Genomic DNA, 20,536 nt, shown 5'->3' with positions numbered 1-20,536 from the left:
GCAGTAACTGATGTTGTATCATTCCTGAGACACAGCATAGTTTTACTCTATGTCCAGCTCCTGAAAAGGGTAAGAAGAAAGCTGGGAGCAGGAAGAGAGTGAAGAGATCATAAAAAGGCCAAAACTTTGAACGGTCAGATGGATGTCACATGCCCCGAAACCTGAACCAAGTTTTCCAAAGAACACAACTCTCAGCACCTAAGGCTTCAAAAATGAATAGCAAGAACCTCCTGCAGTACCTCTACCAAAACTCTGCACTGATATTGCTGACATGGTGACAAGACAGAGACCACAAGAAAAGATAAAGAGGAACCCAAGCAAGCAAGAAGCGTCCACAAGGACATGGAAGTATGCTGGAAACCAACATCACAGAATCACACAATGGTAGGGGTTGGAAGCAACCCCCAGAGATCATCCAGTCCAACCCCTCCTGCCAGAGCAGGGGCACCCAGGGCAGGGCACACAGGAACACAGCCAGGTAGGTTTTGAAAGTCTCAAGAGAAGGAGACTCCAGCACCTCTCTGGGCAGCCTGCTCCAGGCTCCTGCAGCCTCACACCAAAGAAGTTTCTCCTCATGCTGAGGTGGAACCTTCTGGGTTCTAGCTTATATCCATTATTCCTTGTCCTATCACCAGATGCCCCTGAAAACACCCTGTCCCCTTCCTCCTGAGCCCCACCCCTCAGATATTGATAGACATTGATCAGATCCCCTCTCAGCCTTCTCTTCTCCAGACTCAACAGTCCCAGGGCCCTCAGTCTCTCTTCATAGGAGAGATGTTCAAGTCCCTTTATCATCCTTGTAGCTCTTCACTGGATCCTCTCCAGCAGATCCCTGTCTTTCTGGAACTGGGGAGCCCAAAACTGGATACATGATGATGAAATGCATTCCACTGCAAGGTTCCCAAATCAATGAAACACAGCCATGCTCTGCACCCTTGCCCGAGTCAGGGAGTTCTTCACAGCTTGGCAGCCATAAGCTGCACTGAGAGCACGAGAGATTTATGAGCTAAGTCTGCACCACAACCCAGGCTCCTCACAAAACCTTCTGTACTTTCACAGAGTACCTCCGTATCTGCTTTAAGAGGTAACTTCTGACTGGAGGCACTGAAGAAGCCAATTTAGCTAACATGCCAAGAAAGCCTGGAACAGGGTAGGATGGCAGGGACATCAGAGATCGTTTACACCAACCCCTTGCCATGGGCAGGGACACCTCTCAACTAGAGTTGGGTGCCCAAGGCCTCATCTAAGGTGGCCTTGAACACCTCCAGGCAGGGGGCACCCATAAGCTGTTCCAGAGTCTCACCACCCTCCCACTGAAGAACTTCCTCAGCTCCACTCTAACCCTGCTCTGCCTCAGCTTCAAGCCATTCCCCCTTGGTCTGGCTCCAGACCCCCGCAGCAGAAGTCTCTCTGCAGCCTTCCTGCAGGATCCTTTCAGGTACTGGAAGGCAGCTCTAAGATCCCCTAGAGCCTTCTCCAGGCTGAACACTCCCAGTTCCCTCAGCCTGTCCTCATAGCAGAGGTGCTCCAGGCCTGGGATTGCACTTCTGAACCCCTCTGGACCCACTCCAACAGTTCCATGTCCTTCTCATGATGGGATACCAGAACTGGATGCAGTGTTTGAGGTGGGTTCTCACCAGAGAGGAGCAGAATCCCCTCTCTTGCCCTGCTGGCCACACTCCTCTGGGTGCAGCCCTGGACAGGAGTTTATTGATAGATTCTTGGCTCCTCCCAGGAATATCATGAAGCAGCGGTTTACTCCTTAGTCTTCCTCAGCACTACCTACCAAAATGCTAAGGTTTGAGAAGCAACCTTAAATATTATCACTTTGGTGTCACAGGGCATTCTCCTTTACACTCAGCATTAAAAACATAACCAAAAAATCCAATCTACACATCTCCTGGAAGAGTCTAATGACTGGTTTTGAGCAGCACCATGAAGAGAGTCTGAAAAGACTCCCCAGCTCAATGTGTATTAGCTGAGCCAAAGACACTGGCTTTCAACTGTCAGTAAAATAGGAGACTAGCTCAGAATCACAGAATTGGAGGGGATGGAGGGGACCTCCAGAGATCATCCAGTCCCACCTCCCTGCCAGGAACACAGGAACACATCCAGGGATGTGGAAAATCTCCAGAGAAGGAGACTCCACAACCTCTCTGGGCAGCCTGCTCCAGGCTCTGGCACCCTCACAGGGACAAAGTTTTCCCTCCTGTTCCTGTGGCACCTCCTCTGCTCCAGCTCACCCCCAGTGCCTCTTGTGCTGTCCTTGGCCATCCCTGAGCAGAGCCTGGCTCCAGCCCTGCACATCTTTATCCCCAGCCATGAGGGCAGCCCTAAGAAGAGCAACAGAGACAGAACACAAGGAAGCCAAAAAACCAAGGAGCCAGCCCAGCCTCGAAACAGAGAGGCATTCAAGTCAGAATTGCTTAGGCAGACCTCTGGCCTTTATCAGACTCCATCCTGCAAACTGAAGAAGACACACTGGGGGTTGAATCTGCTCACAGGCACAGAGTCCTTACCCACCCTTCCAACATCTCCAGGGGTCAGGTCTCACAGAGCTCACAGAGCAAGGAGTCTGCCCCAAACAATTTGTTGTAGCAAGTTAGCTAAGAATGAAACACTCAGTTGTGGTGGCATTTTTACAGAAGTAACAACCACCCTTCCTCCTGACAACCTGCACAGCAAAACCTTTCACCCTTTGCTAGGAAATCTTCCTTTTTCCTTAGGCCAGAAGATCCAAACCAGCTGCAGCTATTGCAACTTTAAAATGAGCTGAAAGATGACCTTATCCCAAAAAAAGGCAAACTGAGGTGCTCCAACCAAAGATATAAGGAAATGGCTTGGGCAAGCAAAGCTCTTTCTCTCTCAAATTTCTCTTACCTCAGGAACACTTAATCTTGAAACTCCAAGGTATAAAGCCAAAGGTCAGATTGCCTATAAAGGAAGTTAAAGGAGAGTTTCTGGTAAGTTCAGGAGCACAGGACCTTGCTCAGTCTCAGTCACTGAGAGCAGTGAGTTTGAACAAGGAGACACTGACCCTACAAGAGATCCAGCATGGAACTCCAGCCAGCATCCCAGCACGTGGTCACAATTTTCAACCTATTTCTTATCTTCTGACCAAAGGACATCAAGAGGAGTGCCTTATCAAAACACAGCATCCCAGCAGCCCCTCAACCACAGGAACTTTGCCTGGATGATATTTTTCCTGAAGGGGCTACGTAAAGACAGCAAGTTGCTGTTGAGCTGATAGCAGAGATTCAGCACAGAAGCTGGACAGCAAGGCTGGAAGGCCCCAGGATCTTTAAGGGTCAAAGTTCAAACCAGTATTTGGAATGAAGAAAGCAATTCATGCCGCTTGAACTGCTTGGGCTGAGGCTGCACACACATCAGCGTGGCCAAACCTCCAGCCTGGGACTGAAGACAGATCTGACAGGCACAGCATTTCCCTCCCCTCAGGAGGGATAGAGAATGAATGTTTTTATTAAATAGACATGGGGGACACAAAAATCCTCCTCAGCACTTCCATTCATTCCTACTCTGGCACTCCACACAGGAAGATTCATTTAGCAGGTACCAAAAGAAGGCTCTGGGGAGACCAGGGAGCCTTCCAGTACCTGAAGGGGCTCCAGGAGAGCTGGGGAGGGACTTGGGACAAGGGCTGGGAGTGCCAGGATGAGGGACAATGGCTTGGAGCTGGGAGAGGGGAGATTGAGAGTGGAGAGGAGGAAGAAATTGTTGAGAGGGAGGGTGGGGAGAGACTGGCACAGGTTGCCCAGGGAGGCTGTGGCTGCCTCCTGCCTGGAGGTGCTCCAGGCCAGGCTGGATGAGGCCCTGAGCAAGCTGGGCTGGTGGGAGGTGTCCCTGCCCATGGCAGGGGGTTGGGGCTGGATGAGCTTTGAGGTCCTTTCCAACCCAACCCATTCTGTGATTCTATGACTTATCAGAAAACTTAAAAAAAAAAAAAAAAAGGAAAAAAAAACAGTTAGAGAAAGCAGCTTTTACATGGAAGGCAAACAGAATTACTTTGGGATGTACACAGACCCTGAGGCCTGAAGAATGAAGAACCTTCATTCTTAACCACCATGCCACCAGAGAAGAGCTGCCTACCTCTAATCCAGGATCTCCACAGCACTGCAGCTGAACTAAACATCCACAGCCACATAAGGCTGTGCAGCAGAAGCCATCAAACTTGTTCTAACTCCAAACTCCATTCAAGATACCTTCAATTATTACACTGAAATGAGCTAAGGAGCACAGAGAAGACTCAGCACAGACCAATGAATGAAGTGATCCATAGATTCACAGAATGGGTTGGGTTGGAAGGGAGTTTAAAGCTCATTCAGTTCCAACCCCCTGCCATGGGCAGGGACACCTCCCACCAGCCCAGCTTGCTCAGGGCCTCATCCAGCCTGGCCTGCAACACCTCCAGGCAGGAGGCAGCCACAGCCTCCCTGGGCAACCTGTGCCAGTCTCTCCCCACCCTCCCTCTCAACAATTTCTTCCTCCTCTCCACTCTCAATCTCCCCTCTCCCAGCTCAAAGCCATTGTCCCTCATCCTGACACCCCAAGCCCTTGTCCAAACCCACCTCTTCTCCAGGCTGATATGGAACTGCTTTGCCTTTTGTCTCGTTATTGCACAACAGTGACTCCAAGGGACAAAAGTGCCATCCCCTGTCACACACAGGAATGACTGATGGTTTACACCATGGCCAGGACTTGCTCTTGGTGCATTACTGACAGAAAGCAACTCCCCAGACGTGATGTTTGCTATGGAAAACACATTAGCTCTTAAAGCTTAGGCCTTCACTCTCACCTTATCAGACAAGCTACCAGTGCACTGCCACCAGTGCACTACCACCAGTGCAGAGCAGTTTGGACCTTAACTGGGAGCCAGGAGACAGCCCTAGATTCTTCCAAGACAGACTACAATGCACCTGACTTCCTAGAGCAGTTGCAAACTTGGAAAGCCATTGAACTACTCTCAGTCCTCCCTAGGATGCTGCTGGTGCTTTGGGAAGCAGGAAGCAGTGGTGCCAAGAGCAGCAGTGTGATCAGAAGCCTGGCTCCAGACATAAACCCCAACACATTTGTGTGCAGAATGATGAGGAGTGGCTCAGAGCCCAAGGTGTGTGACCTCACCAGCCAGTGCTCAGCTAGGAAGTGCCACAGCATCACAGAATTGTTAGGGCTGGAAGGGACCTCAAGGCTCAGCCAGTTCCAACCCCCTGCCATGGGCAGGGACACCTCACACCACAGCAGGTTGCTCACAGCCACATCCAGCCTGGCTGCAAAAACCTCCAGGGATGAGGCTTCTACCACCTCCCTGGGCAACCTGTGCCAGTCTCTCACCACCCTCATGGGGAAGAACTTCTTCCTAACATTCAAACTCAATCTCCCCACTTCTAGTTTTGCTCCATCCCCCCGCCTCCTATCACTCCCTTACACCTTCAAAAGTCCCTCCCCAGATTTCTTGTAGCCCCCTTCACATCCTGGAAGGCCACCAGAAAGTCTCCTGGGAGCTGCAAGTAAGAGAGGGGAAGAGCAGCCAGAGCTCACCTGGCTCTTTACAAGGGTCACTTTGCAGCTCTGGTGTCAGGCAGCCTTCAAGCCAGGAAGCAACAGCTTGCAAAATCAGATTTCTTTTGACAAAAAGGACAGGCATGTGAGACTAAGGGAATCTCCCAACCAGAAAGTCTTTGTCACTGAAAAAAAAAGGTCTGATAAAACAGGATTTGTACAAGAAGAACCTAAAGCTCTTGGAACAGCTATACTTGAGAAGATTGCACTTCCCGACACAAGCCATGGCCTTTTTATTAACTGCCAACCTGCTATTTTGTCAAGAGCTATCAACTGAATGAAAGAATGACCACAGGGCTTGTAAAGCAGGCCAGAAGCTCTGAAAATGACTTGCTGCCTTCTGCAAATCACAGAGGAGGAAAAAAAACTGCTTTTAGGTGAAGTCACTGAAGACATTTCCACAGCTCCATTTCATGCCACCCATCAAATTCCTGGTGACAAGAAGACATCTCAGAACACTGGACAAATTCATTGGGGGATTCAACTGTAATCTTTTGAAAAGCAGCCTTCAGCTCTGCCAGATGTTACTGACATGACAGCTTACAGAGCTAACAGCCCAGCTCCCAAGACAGAGGGCATTCAGAAACTGCATTTATAGTTATGGTCCCCAGGGAAAAAAAAAAAGGAAAAGAAAAGAAAAAGAAAAACAATCCTGTTCTTCTCATCACTCTGCTGTAAGATCACTCACTCAGTACAAAGAAGACAGCAAACAAGGATGTTCCAATGATTATTAAGGCACTTTACTGACTGTTATGAGGATTTTTTCCCTCTGATCAGTACATTCTTGGCAATACAAAAGGGCTTTCCAAATTCTTCACCCAAAGGAAGGAATGCTGCTCAGAAAGGGCTTATACAGAAGACACTTAAGAGAAACAAAACCACAGACTCAGCCTCCAAAGTTAGGTAAAGCACAACTTAATTAAGTGGTCATCTACCTACAGTGGGCTACTAGCTGCAAAGATACAAACCTCTTCTGTGCTTCCCCCAGCAAAGCAGGATGGGGACAGAGTCATTGCCACAGCCTATCCCCAACTAAACCAGGAGAAGGCAACAACAGAAGATGTTTGCTTGCATCTCCATGCACAAACAATGTGACTCTCATGACTTCCCCAAGCTGAGGCAGAAGATGTCCCAGCACAGGCTGTTATCTTTCTCTCTACTCCAACCATCTATCTGGGTACTGACAGCTGGTATCTGGAGTCTTTTCACACTTGCTGTCCCTCCCCCTTCCCTGAAAGCCAGACAACAGTTACAGATCTCAGGAGCTCCAGAAAATTTACAGCTTAGTAGATGGAAGGAAGATGATCTAACTGTCACAGCCACAGAAAGAAGCAGATGTCAGCACTGCACCAAAACAAGAACTCTGCTGATGCCTTTATTTTAATTCACTACAAGAACAGAAACTTTCTCTCAATAGGACACTACTGAAGAGGCCAGGTGATGTTTCTGGTAGAGGCTGTAAGCCTCACCCTAAATACTTCCCACAGTGCTCCAAGATTATTAACCACTGCCCCTGAGGGCTGCCTGTAGCTATCCTTCAAGTCTGAGGAGTCCATTAGTAAAAGTGTGTCCAGCAGACCCAGGGAGGTTCTCCTCCTCTTCTACTCTGCCCTGGTGAGACCACATGTGGAATGCTGTGTCCAAGAAAAACAGGGACCTGCTGGAGGGAGTGCAATAGAGAGCTACCAGGAGGATTAAGGGATTGGAACATCTCTGATATGAGCAAAGGCTGAGAGACCTGGGACTGTTGAGTCTGGAGAAAAGAAGGCTGAGAGGGGATCTGATCAATGTCTACAAACACCTGAGGGGTGGGTGTCAGGAGGAGGGGGCCAGGCTCTTTTCAGTGGCACACAGTAATAGGACAAATAATGGATATAAGCTAGAACCCAAGAGGTTACACCTCAAGATGAGGAGAAACTTCTTTGGTGTGAGGGTGCTGGAGCCCTGGAGCAGGCTGCCCACAGAGGCTGTGGAGTCTCCTTCTCTGAAGACTTTCAAATCCAACCTGGCTGTGTTCCTGTGTGCCCTGCCCTGGGTGACTCTGCTCTGGTAGGGGGTTGGACTGGATGGTCTCTGGAGGTCCCTTCCCACCCCTACCACTGTGTGATTCTGTGAAACACATTAAGACAGAGTCTGTGCAGCCTTTTGACTCAGTATTTTGGGTGTTGAAAAGTTATCAGCAGAAAACAACTTTTAAGAAAGTAGCTTCTCCAGCCATTAGACAATGACTCCCAGGTAACAGCCTAACAACTCACCTGCAGACTCCCATCCATGCAACTCAGCTGAGCACAGAGCTCCAGAGGGATGAACTGTTGGAAACACAAAGCCCCTCTGAACTAACTGGGAGGACATCAACCTAGCCACTGCCCTGGGCACACCCTGATAGTGCAACCAAGGCAAGAGGGAACAGGAACATCCTTTTAAAGATGGATGTGGCACTCTCCAACAAAACCAACAGACTCTTTGGGGTAAGTCTTGCACTTACCCTGCTTCAATTTGCCCTGCAACCCAGGCTGTCAGGTTGTACCAGCAAGCACTTATGTCACACCACACCACCAATAAATCCAGCAGGCACTGCTGAAGCAATCACCTTGTCACACACCACCAAAAACCTCCTTCACTGATATGCTACTTATGTGCCCATGCTGCACAGGCAGACTTCTCTTTAAAGACAGCCAGAGCAACAGCCTGGAGGGCTGAGCAGCCTGTTTCCCTTGGTGTCCTGCCTGGAAACCCCAGCTCTTATTACTGCACAGCAAGGTGACCTGCTCAGTGGATGAGGCACAGGCTGTGGGTGTTGTTTACCTGTGCTTCAGCAAGGCATTCTACACAGCACCCCACAGCACCCTCCTGGAGAACCTGGCTGCTCATGGCTTGGATGGGTAAAGGCTTTGCTGAATTTAAAACAGGCTGATGTCCAGGCCCACAGAATGGTGGAGAATGGAGTTAATTCCAGCTGGTGGCTGGTCACCAGTGGTGTTCCCCAGGGCTGAGTCCTGGGGCCAGTTCTCTTCAATATCTTTTTCAGTGATCTGCATGAGGAGACGGAGGCTCCCTCACAAAGTTTGTAGATGACACTAAATTAGGCAGGGGTGTTGAGCTGCTGGAGGGTAGGAAGCCTCTGCAAAGGGATCTGGCCAGGCTGAGGTCAGCTTTTTGAGGTTCAGCAAGGCTAAGTGCTGGGTGCTGCACTTGAGTCACAACAACCCCAGGAAGACTCCAGGCTGGGGGCAGAGTGGCTGGAAACTGCCTGGTGGAAAAGGACCTGGGGGTGTTAGGTGACAGCAGCTGAAGATGAGGCAGCAGTGCCCAGTTGAGCAAGAAGGCCACCAGCAGCCTGGCCTGGATCAGCAATGATGTGGGCAGCAGGAGCAGGGCAGGGATGGTGCCCCTGGGCTGGGCACTGCTGAGGCCACAGCTTGAGCGCTGGGTTCAGTTTTGGGCCCCTCACTCCTAGAAGGACACTGAGAGGCTGGAGCAGGTCCAGAGAAAGGCAACAAAGCTGAGGAATGGTTTGGAGGACAGGGCTGGGGAGGAGCAGCTGAGGGACCTGGGGTTGCTTAGTCTGGAGAAGAACTACATCTTTCTTGTGCTGTCAAAAGGAAGTTAAAAACAAAAGCACCCAGGCAGGTAAAAAACCAGACAAGTCCCCAGTGCTGCCTTCTGTCTTTGAAGCACTTCAAATGGCTGATGGCTCCAAAGTGAAGAGCAGCTCTAAGCTAGGAATGGGTCCATTAACAGGTCTATTCACAACCTGTTCCACAGCACAAGCATGTGCTGGCACCGAGCTCTAGGCCCCAGTTTCCTGTGCAACACCACTTCCAAGCTGGAAGCTACTCACAAATTGCCATTTTCCCAGACTGCTTCCATAAAGGTTCAAGAAATCCCCCAGATCTGCCCTGATTACATCAACCGAAAAGATACAGTTATTTTTCCGAAAAAGAAAACCAAGTTACCTAGTATTCATTTTGTGTGTCTGAAAACCTAAATAGGGATCAAGAACCAAACTAGTTGCTAGGTCATCGTTTTCACACAGCTCCTTGGCAGACATTCCAGAGGAAGGCACATAACGACTCTGACCCTCAAATCCTGCAGCACCGCTACCTGCAAACAAGAGAGGATGAATTAGAGATCATGGGAGGAAAGCCACAAAGCCCAGCTGGGTTCAGGGACAGACAGCCACCAGCTGGAGAGAAGACACATGTCATCATCTTCCTGAACTGGTCTCTACCTGGAGAAGCAGGAGCACAATCAAGGTTTCAACTCTTGCTTTTGTTCATTTATGTAGCAGTCAATGGAGAAAGGATTTTAGAACATATTTTATGGGGGTCTTTGAGTATTTTGGTGTCCTTCTTTCTTCTCCTCCCCAACTCCAAGAATCTTTAGCACTGCACAGTTCAGTCACCTCTGCCTCTAAAATTTCTGACCTATAAACATAATGAGGCCATGAAAATGTCAAACCTGCTTTTCCCAACATCTGCATCAAGGACTTCGGATTTAGTCCTTCATCCCAGACCAGGACAGAACCCCAAACTCCACCTTCCTTAAATCCATTTCAGAATGACTCCTGATGTATGTGACTCCATCCAGAGTGGGGTTTGCACTCACTAAAACCTGGCTGAGTAATTCCAACCAGACCTTCCCACTGACACTGGCTCTCTTGTGGTGCTAACCATGTATGTCCTGCTGGTACCAGTTCAAAATTCCTTCACATCCACTTACTCTCACTTCACTTTCAAATCGATCTGAAGAGATCTACGTGCCTGAAGTGAGCTCAAACATGCAAGAAAAAAACCCAGACACTACTGCTTCTCCTGCTGGCAGACCTCCTTCCTGCCCTGGAAGAAGCCAGCATCCTGGCCTGCAGCCTGCCAGCTGAGCTGCACCCCCCTGTACGTACATCTGCTTGATCTTCTCTCCACTCCATTTTTGCCAGCCTTGGGGTTCTCCTTTCCCACGTGCTGCAGCTTGCTCTGACTCTGGCCATGGTCATTAGACGACTTGTTTCCACTTCTCCTGCCATTCACCACCATGTTCTTGGATTCTCCCAGCCACTTCATGCCCACAGACAGTCTGACTCAGTTGCATTTAGTCACTTTTCAAAAGGCTTGGAGAAGTGGATGAATAAGTTCAGTTCCGATTCCTACTGGAAGCAAAAGAGAAAAGTGATTAGAGCTGCCTGGGAAACTGCTGCTAAGATGCAGATTTGAACAAGAAAAAAGGAGAGAGGAGGAAAGGTGGTGACCTGCATTTGCCTTGGGAAGAAAGAAAACCAGCTGGTTAGCACTGGCACAGGGCACTGTTGCAAATGGAGATATCCACAGGTGGTGTCCTACAACTCACAGCTACACATGGGAGGGCCAGTTCTAAAGGTGATCAATCCCTAAGGACAGCTCAGTGGTAAAAGCTTTACTTACTTACCTGTTTGGACAGACAGATGGCTAAACCCACACCCAAGCTGTGTGACTCCAAACTCACACAAATAAGATTCTATTTCCTCATAACTAACAGCTGTAACCTGTCAGGAACTCTACAGCAAACACCCCAAACACTAAAGATGAACACAGTTAAGAAGAGTGAAAAGGAACCACCAGGAAACTGCTAGGTTTGAATGGGGCTGGGGAAAGATGGCAAATCCTTATTGAAAACTCAAAGTTCAAAAAGCCCTCAGCAATAACCCAAAGCACTACTTTTACTGTTCTGTGTCACACAAAGCCACTCACAACACCTCCAGTTCCAAGGGGCAGTAGAAGTGGGGGGTCACAAGGACAGCTGAAATCCTACAGCACACAACTGGCCAGCAGAGCAGATGCTGGAGTTTGCCTGCAGCAGAAATAATTCTAAGGAAGCTCCTCGTGCTCTCACTCTGTCTAACTCTCAGGGAAAAGTCTGACACAGTATTTTACAGCTGCATTTATGCATTAGTAACTCATTTACTTGGTTTGGATTCACCTTCCTCCTTGCTGCTTCCTCCTCAACAAACACCTTGTGCCTTGGCCTCCCCCTGGGATCTAACCAGGTGCTGCTGCTCTGCTCACAGCACCTAGCAGGCATCTCACAATTCACACTATCCACATGCTCCCCAACCAGGGCTCTTGCAGAAATGCTGCTTGTCAGCAGGTGGGACTAGAGCAAGACTGGATTTTTCTTACACACCTTGTGGTCCAGCTGCTGACAGCTACAGAAACATTGCTGGCAGCTGGTTAGTAACTAAGCTACAAAGTGCAGAAGAGTGAAGAAATAAGAGGAGAGACAAGTGACTTACAAGGGCTTGTGATAGGATGAGAGAGATTTAAACTGAAAGAGGGGAGATTGAGACTGGAGATGAGGAAGAAATTCTTGTCAGTGAGCCTGGGGAGACACTGGTATAGCCCTGAGAGGCTGTGGCTGCCTCCTGCCTGGAGGTGTTGAAGGCCAGGCTGGATGAGGCCCTGAGCAAGCTGGGCTGGTGGGAGGTGTCCCTGCCCATGGCAGGGGGTTGGGGCTGGATGAGCTTTGAGGTCCCTTCCAAACCAACCCATTCTGTCATTCTATGACTTTATGGATTGCCTCAAACCTCTTCCTAAAACTGTCACGCAGAAACTGGCAGGCTTTAGAACCTTTACAAGCTGGCACAGAAGGACAGTAAAGTTATCCACAAGTGTACCAATCACTCTGAGGAGCAGCTGCCTGAACTACTGCCTCAGTATAAAGAAAAAGAATTGAGGTAATTTTGTCAGGCAAGGACTTTTCTTGATGTCAGAAGGGATTGCTTTGACCTCAGGATCACAAAATCTCAAGGTTTAAATGTCAATTGTGGTGCACCAGCAAGTGTGGACACACCTCTTTAACACAGCTGGAACCAAGCAGCTGACTACCAGCAGGCAAAAGTTGCTATGCATGCTGACTGAGGTCTTCAGCAAGTCACCAGATAGAGCATTCAGAGAACAGAGCTGACACTTAAAACTTGCTGGTGGAAACTCTATTTGTTGCATTTAGCTATATGCAGAAGCAGATATTTTCACACAGGACCTCAAACCCCCCTTGGAAATCTTTAGGTAACCTGTTCAGACAACACAAGGCTTTTTTTTTTATTCCCTTGAGAGAGCTTATCTGCTAACATACATTTTAAAAGGAAATGAACAAAGGAAAAACAACAAACCAACCCCCCAAAGCTTTCTTGCTAAGTATGCCACCTGAACTTCCTTCAGGAGACAGGTACCTGCACTATCCTGGAGAATACTAGAGACAGACTTGCTCTTAAACTTCCTTCTTTCAATTAATTTTCCATCCCTACACACACTAATTAACCCCATTCCTTAGTTTGATAGCAGGTAGTAGAGCATTAGAACCAAAAGCTACATGAAAAACCTGCAATGAACTCAGTCTTCTGGTCTCTGTGAGGCAGGACTGAGCTGCACTTTGTGGTCTGCTGCAGTTCAGAGCAGGTACTGGTAAGGGAAGCCCACCTTGAAGTCCAGCTGCAGATGAGTACTGCTATGCCACACCTGGAGGGAAAACATTCAGCCCATGGTGCCTCTCACATCTAACAGGCATGGCAGCTGCACCTTCAGCCACAAGAAGGGGAACTCTGCACAAAGAAGGGAGCTGCTCTTCCCTGAGAGCAGTCTGGGGAGGCTGAGGACTACCTGAGCCAACACATCTCTACCTAACACACACAGTAAGGGCAGGGGAAGCACAACAGCAAAGCTCAGAGGGAATAGCCACAGAACAGTCAAAGAACACCAAGCATTAGGAGAACTAGTTGCTTTTGTTGCAAAATAGACTGACACAGATGCCAACAATAGTCCTCCCAAGCAAAACAGAAATCATTTAGTGATGAAGATGATGAAGGGACTGGAACTTCTCTCTTACAAGAAAAGGCCGAGAGACCTGAGCCTGTTTAGCCTGGAGAAGAGAAGGCTGAGAGAGGACCTCATCAATGTCTACAAACATCTTGGGGGGGGGGCTGTCAGGAGGATGGAGCCAGGCTCTTTTCAGTGATACCCAGTGACAGGACCACAGGCAATGGATGCAAACTCAATCACATGAGGTTCTATGTCAAGATGACAAAAAACTTTTTTACTGTGAGGGTGCTGGAGCCCTGCAGCAGGCTGCCCAGAGAAGCTATGGAGTCTCCTCTGGAGATCTTCCAAGGCCTGCCTGGACATATTCCTGGGTGACATGGCTCTGGCAGGGGGATTTGACCTGATGATCTCTGAGACGATCTCTGGAGGTCCCTTCCAAACCCTAGCACTCTGTGATTCTATGATTCTATGTCTAGCAAATACTGTGAAAAACCACCATCTATTTGAGTCTGGCAGCCTAAGAAGCAAACCCTTTTTCTCCACCTACTGCTGCCTCGTATTTCCTAGGACCAGCAAAATACCAAACTTGACCTCTGCAAGTGTACTTCTTCAGCCTCCACTCCTCCTCCCCAAACACAAACACTGCCTGTAAGAAATGGTGTCAGAAACAAAACAGACAGGATTCCTTTCCCAGTGAGGATTAGAGCTGCTAATGTGACAGAGAACCTAAGGAGGGTAAGAGACAGCCTGTGTGATCACTGCCATGTGATCTCTGATACATCTTCAGATGGGATTTGCTCTCCATGCTCTGTCTACACCAGACTCGTGCTCACAAGTCCTTCAGGAACAGAAGGAGAAAAGGAAGAGATGAACACCATCTACCTAGACAAGGAAAACTTGGATTATACTGACACCTCCACACAGAAGTTCCTGCTAAAGGGCTCTGGCACCAAAGGAAAACAAAACTCAAGTTTCAGTTACCTGTCTAAATTTATTACACCTGTAATTATTTGCATTTCAGTAACATCTGGAAGCACCAAGTAACAACTGAAGCATAAACATAATCAATGCTGACACCACAGGAGATTCCAAGCCAGGTGTAGCACCAGATCGGTATCACATACAGAAAGCCTTGGTCCTTTTACAGGCATTTACTACACTTTGCAGCATGAATTTGAGTCAAGAAGCTCTGTGGCTCTTCTAATGGATCTCAAAAGCTGCCTGAGCCTCCCAAGTTTTGAGCCCTTCCCTGGGAAATCTATGGATTCAGAAAAGCTTTGGGGGGGGGGGGGGGGGGGGAAGCTGCAAAACCCCCTAAACTACACATACAAACATCAGTAGGCATGAGAAATTCAAGAATTATTTTAGTCTTCCAGAAGTTTTTGCATAAAAAGACTTCTAAGTTAACAGACAGGGACAGCTTCTAATCAGAGGCAGTGGATTTTGTTCATCCCTCTCCAGGACACAGACACCAGGCTCAGCAGGATTCAGGTGGGATTGTCCTCTCTTTCCCTACAGCCTCCAGCACACAGGCACTCAGAGAACCTCCTAAAACACAGCTGCTTAATTATAAGAACCCAATTTCTAAACCACTTTGCTTTGGTTGCTTTTAAAATTAACTATAGCTGCAAAAAGCCTTCCTCAGTGAGACAGTGACCTAAAGCAAAGACAAGACACAAAGCAAGAGCCCCAATGCCCACAGGCTCAGCTTTCCCCAACAAACCAGTGCCAGCAGGAGAAAAGCTGTGTGCTTTGTTACTGCAAGCTCTGAAAAAGAAACAACACAGCTCTGAATTTGGGGGTGTCAGGTGGTGACAAACTCCCCAGGAGCCAGCAGTGGTCCCTGGCAGCCCAGCAGGCAGCTGTGTGCTGAGCTGCATCCAGAGCAGGGAGAGCAGCAGCACAGGGAGGGGATTCTGCCCCTCTGCTCTGCTCTGCTCTGCTCACACCCCACCTGCAGCACTGCCTCCACTGCTGGGGCCCCCAGCACAAGAAGGACCTGGAGAGGGTCCAGAGGAGGCAACAAAGATGATCAGAGGCTGCAGAACCTCCCCTGTGGGGCCAGGCTGGGAGAGTTGGGGCTGTTCGGTCTGGGGGAGAGAAGGTTCCAGGAAGCCCTCAGAGCAGCTTCCAGTACCTGAAGGGCTCCAGGAGAGCTGGGGAGGGACTTCGGACAAGGGCTGGGAGTGCCAGGATGAGGGACAACGGCTTGGAGCTGGGAGAGGGGAGATTGAGAGTGGAGAGGAGGAAGAAATTGTTGAGAGTGAGGGTGGGGAGAGACTGGCACAGGTTGCCCAGGGAGGCTGTGGCTGCCTCCTGCCTGGAGGTGTTGAAGGCCAGGCTGGATGAGGCCCTGAGCAAGCTGGGCTGGTGGGAGGTGTCCCTGCCCATGGCAGGGGGTTGGAACTGGATCAGCCTTGAGCTCCCTTCCAACCCAACCCACTCGGTGAATCTATGAATCCAGGAAGCAGAGCACAACTTCACAGCCAGTTTTCCTGTAGGATCAGCAGGCTGTAGGTGATTTCACTACAGCCACCCTGTTTGAATAACCACCACCACTCACCCCTGAAGTGGTCAGGTTTCTAAGAATACTGAAGACTGAGTAACATCAGAGCTGAATGAACACCTGAACAGCCTGAAGGAGTTATTCAGAGCAGCCTCAAATCTGAGTTCCGTTTCTGACAGCTCGGACAGGAACTATTCATCCAGAGAGGAAAGGGAGGCACAGAGTGGCTCACAAGGGGTGTGAAGCCACTGAACTGTCACTTGAGACAGGAACTCAGTGCTCCATGGACTACAAGTTTTTACAGCTGACACACAGCAAAGCCAGGCATGGGACCCTTTGCAGCCACAGAGGGTGACAATAAAAAGAAGGTATTTGGGAGTTTACTTTCCCATAATCCCTGTAGTCCAAGTTGTAACTTAAGGGAAGGTTGGACATTCCCACAGGACTTTAACGATTGCGGAGTGGAGGTTGCAGTTCCTCAGCAGGATAAAGGCCACCCAGGAATGCCTGCTTCAGTCCCACCCCTGCAGATGCTTCACAGCCACGTCTGACTTTCTTTTCCCCCTGGGATGAACTGCTTCAGTAAATTAAACCAGGGAAAGAAACACCACAAAGCAGTGGGGTCTGAGTTCACAGTATCACAGTACCTTAGAGGTTGGAAGGGACCTCCAGAGATCATCAGGTCCAACCCTCCATGCCAGAGCAGGATCACCCAGGGAAGTCCACACAGGAATGCATCCAGGTGGGTTTTGAAAGTCTCCAGAGAAGGAGACTCCACAATCCCCATGGGCAGCCTGTCCAGGGCTCTGTCACCCTCACTGTAAAGAAGTTTCTCCTCCTGTTGTGGTGAAATCTTTTATGTTCAAGCTTGTGCCTCTTGTTCCTTGGCTTATTGCTGTGCACCACTGATAGAGCCTGGCCCCCTTCACTTGACCCTCACCCCTCAGCTGTTGATAGACATTGATCAGATCCCCTCTCAGTCTTCTCTTCTCCACACTAAACAGCCCCAGGACTCTCAGTCTCTCTTCACAGGAGAGATGCTCAAGTCCCCTAAGCATCCTCCTGGCTCTCCCTTGGACTCTCTGTAGCAGGTCTCTGTCTCTCTTGAGCTGAGGAGCTCCAAACTGGACACAGTAGTGCAGGTGTGGTCTCAGCAGGGCAGAGTAGAGGGGGAGGAGGACCTCTCTAAACCTGCTGGCCACACTTTTCTTGCTGCACCTCAGGATCCCATTGGCTCTCAGCCACAAGGCTACATTGCTGTCCCATGCAGAACTTGCTGCCCACCAGCACTCCAAGGTCATTCCCCATGGAGCTGCTTTCCAGCAAGGCAGCCCCTAACCTGTCCTGGTGCCTGTTGTTATTCCTCCCCAGATGCAGGACCCTACACGTGTCCTTATTGAACTTCATGAGGTTTGCCTGCACCCAGCTCCCAGCCTGTCCAGACCTTGCTGGATGGCAGCACAGCCTGACAGGTGTCAGCCAACCCTCAGGGTTGTGTCATCTCAGAACAAGCTCAGTGCAGAGCTGGACACAGCTGAAAAGCAGCACATGGGAGGGTGTAGGACTATGTCAAGAGTGACTGGGGTCAGGGGCAGCAGAGCTGCAGCACAGGATGCAAGCTGTGGGAGCACACAGGGACCCAGCACTGCCCCAGACCCAGGCTTCAACCCTCCCCAGCTCTGTCATTGCCCCCCCCCTCCACACTTCCTCTTGTGCTCATCCAAGCACAACGCAGGCAGAGGACTGTCCCAGTATAAATGGGTGGCAGAGAGGGGATACACAGAGGTGCTTCAGCAGCTCCTACCCACTCTGAAGCTCAGCTGACCTCTCCATCCCTCAATTTAAGCTCATTAACCCAGCAAGTGGGAGAGTAGGTGACTGTCCTGCTGGGTCAGGGTGCTGAGCAGGTTCAGCAAAGAGGGGATGCAGTGCTGGAGCAGCAGCACCAAACAGGGAAAGACAAAAACCAGCTTGCAGTGCTGTGTCCAGTTCTGGGCACTCCCAGTTCAAGATGGACAAGTGCAGGGCCACTGAGCTGCAGAGGGGACTGGGACAGAGGAGAGGCTGAGAGCTGGGGCTGGTTAGCCTGCAGAAGAAAGGGCTGAGGGGGGGGGATCTTATTAATACTTACAAATATCTAAGGGGTAGATGTCAGGGAGATGAGGGCAGACTCTTCTCAGTGGGCCCAACTGACAGGACAAGAGGTAATGAGCACAAGCTTGAACGCAGGAAGTTCCATCTGGACAGAAGAAAATTCTGTACTCTGAGGGTGGCAGAGTCCTGCACCAGGCTACCTGGAGAGGCTGTGGAGTCTCCCTCTCTGGAGACTTTCAAGCCCCACCTGGATGTGTTCCTGCATGACCTGCCCTAGCAGGGGCACAGATAATTTTCAGAGGTCCCTTCCAACCCCTCCCATTCTGTGACTGTATTGTGGCAGCTCAGCTGAGTGAGGTACAGGCTTCCCAGGCAGTTGAGGGCTGACCTGGCTGGCACAAGCAGCACCACCACAGCTCAGCAAAGCCCTCAAACTAAGCTGGCACCAAAGGCAGCCCTGCTGCCCCCTGCCTGCACCCACCTCCATGCCTCCTTCTCTCTGTGCCAGCACAACTGCAGAGCCCAGTGGGGACCAAATCAGGGGAGCAGTCTGAACCTTGCTGGCTTCAGCCTTGGTAGGAGAGGATGTAAGGGCAGGGGGGGAGGGGTCAGGACCACTGCTCCCAAACGCTCTGCCCTCTCACACTGCAGCTCTGGACTCTGTTGGGCACAGCAGCGTGACACCTGGCACCTACTGTGGGAATCTGGGCAGCAGCCTGATGCTGTCTGGAAAGAACGCTGGGAGTTGTAGTCCTGCAGCAAGAGAGTCCTACCAGAGCAAAGCAAGCACTCGGGAGCCCTGCCTGCTCCTGTCACTGGGCACAGGAGGACACACCTCTCCACATCGGGAATACGAACACAGATACAAGTGGTAACCACTGTAAGGAAGGCTCATTCTTGGTGAACTCAAAGGGCATAAAGCAGAGATGTTTGTTTATGTCTATGGGGCTCTAATTAAACAACATAAATCCCATTTTTTCATTCAACTAAGTCATAATTTCCTCACCCAGTGTTACTTGCAATGAAGAAGGCTTAAAGAATTCAGGGCAAAAGTTCATGTTTAATGAAAACAGAAAGAATACATCCACAGCTATGGGGCTCAGAGGATGGGAATGGAACATGACTCTGAACTTGTTCTGGAGTACATTTTAACCCCACCAATTAAAGCCTCCCACTGTGTATTTATAGCTATGCTATCAAACACTCTCTTCAGATTGCCATCTCCTGTGTGATGCCGAATTCAACCCACCAGAAGACTACACCAACTTACATACTTGAGATTCTCATCCTGTTTGTGGCATAACTCAACCAAACCCCAGGCACTCTCCCTGTCCCCCCAGACCAAACCCCAGGCACTCTCCCTGTCCCCACCTCACTCTAACTTTTGCAGAGAGCAACGTGTGTTACATAATTTGACTTTAAAGCTTCAGGTATCGATGCTGGGCAAAGATGTACTTTACCCTTACTCAAGAGCACGTATTTCCCGGTGAAAAATCGCCCAGACCCCAGATACGAGGCGTCTCCCACTAGCTGCAGCAAGCGGCGGGTCCGGCGGAGTCCCTCTCACAAGCGCCAGCAGTACCGACAGGGGTTACAGCCCCGACGCCGGCTCACAGCGAGGAAGCCGCCAGGACCGCTGCCCCCAGACAGCCAAGCAGCTCCCATCCTGCCCCCACGGCTCCCCGCACGCCTCTCCGGGCACAGCCCCAGCGCCCAGCACCGGGCAGGTGGCGGAAGAGCCGGGCCGGGCCGGGCGGAGCTACCTCCCGGCCCCGTGCTGCCCCCTAGGGCTGGCCTCCCGCCGCCGCCCGGCCTCGGCCCCGGCGCGGCCCCCACCTCCCCCGGCACCGCCTGCAGCCGCCCCTCAGTCCTGTGTCTCCGAGCGGCCGCGGGTCCATCCCGGCTTCCGCCGGCCCGCAGCACGGGGTCCGCTCTCAGCCTTGCCCGAAGCGGTGGGGAAGCGGGAGGCCCCAAGCGCTGCCCCCTCCGCCGGCCCGGCGGGAGGAAGAGAGGCAGGCTCCGGGGCAGGACACCGGGCACGGCCCCTCGCGTCCCCCCGCAGCGGAGGGGCGCAACACCCGGGCCGCCCCCTCCTCGCCGCTCGCTGACAGGCGGCCCCCAGCGCCTCCCCCGCGCAGCTCCCAAAGGCGCGCTCCCGACACTCACCTCCCGGCTGCCCTCCGCGCTGGGTCCCCCGGCGATGCCCCAGCCGCCACCGGTGGAAAATGAATCATCCACGGCAAAGGAGCGAGGAGGAGAAAAAAAAAAAGAAAAAAAAAAAGGGAGGAAGACCGCAGAGGGAAAGGAAGCGAAAACTGAGCGAGGAAGGGGCGAACGGGGAAGAAAAACTAAGGCGGGGGAAAAAAAGCAGCGATAGTCATAAAAAATAATTCCGAGTGGGGGGAGGAAAAAAAATGGCGGATTAAAACCCAAGATGGCGGCGCCGAGGGGCGAGCGGTGCAGGGGGGAGGTGACGGGAGAGGCTCCTAGAGATCCCTCCGCCGAGCCCCGCGAGAAAGAGTCCCCCGGGCTCCCTCGCAGAGACCCCGTGGGGCGGCGGCGAGGACCGGCC

At 50.9% G+C, this 20,536-nt stretch overlaps 1 protein-coding gene across 1 annotated transcript in view; it reads right to left on the bottom strand.

Annotated features, from left to right (window-relative positions):
• The window catches only part of KMT5B (lysine methyltransferase 5B), a 39,592-nt gene extending 19,418 nt beyond the window's left edge, over positions 1–20,174 (bottom strand). The window contains exons 1-3 of the mRNA XM_054390313.1: positions 20,131–20,174; positions 10,478–10,720; positions 9,534–9,681 (exon numbers count right to left, since the gene is read on the bottom strand). Of these exons, the coding sequence (XP_054246288.1) occupies positions 9,534–9,681; positions 10,478–10,637 (308 nt within the window). The 5' untranslated portion in view covers positions 10,638–10,720; positions 20,131–20,174. The remainder of the gene's footprint in view (positions 1–9,533; positions 9,682–10,477; positions 10,721–20,130) is intronic.
• Positions 20,175–20,536: the final 362 nt, after the last annotated feature.

Source organism: Indicator indicator, chromosome 21, assembly GCF_027791375.1.
Source record: "Indicator indicator isolate 239-I01 chromosome 21, UM_Iind_1.1, whole genome shotgun sequence".
In the NCBI taxonomy this organism is placed as follows: domain Eukaryota; kingdom Metazoa; phylum Chordata; class Aves; order Piciformes; family Indicatoridae; genus Indicator; species Indicator indicator.
The sequence above is the reverse complement of the archived record's forward strand: the minus strand, read 5'-3'. Positions and strand labels throughout refer to the sequence as shown.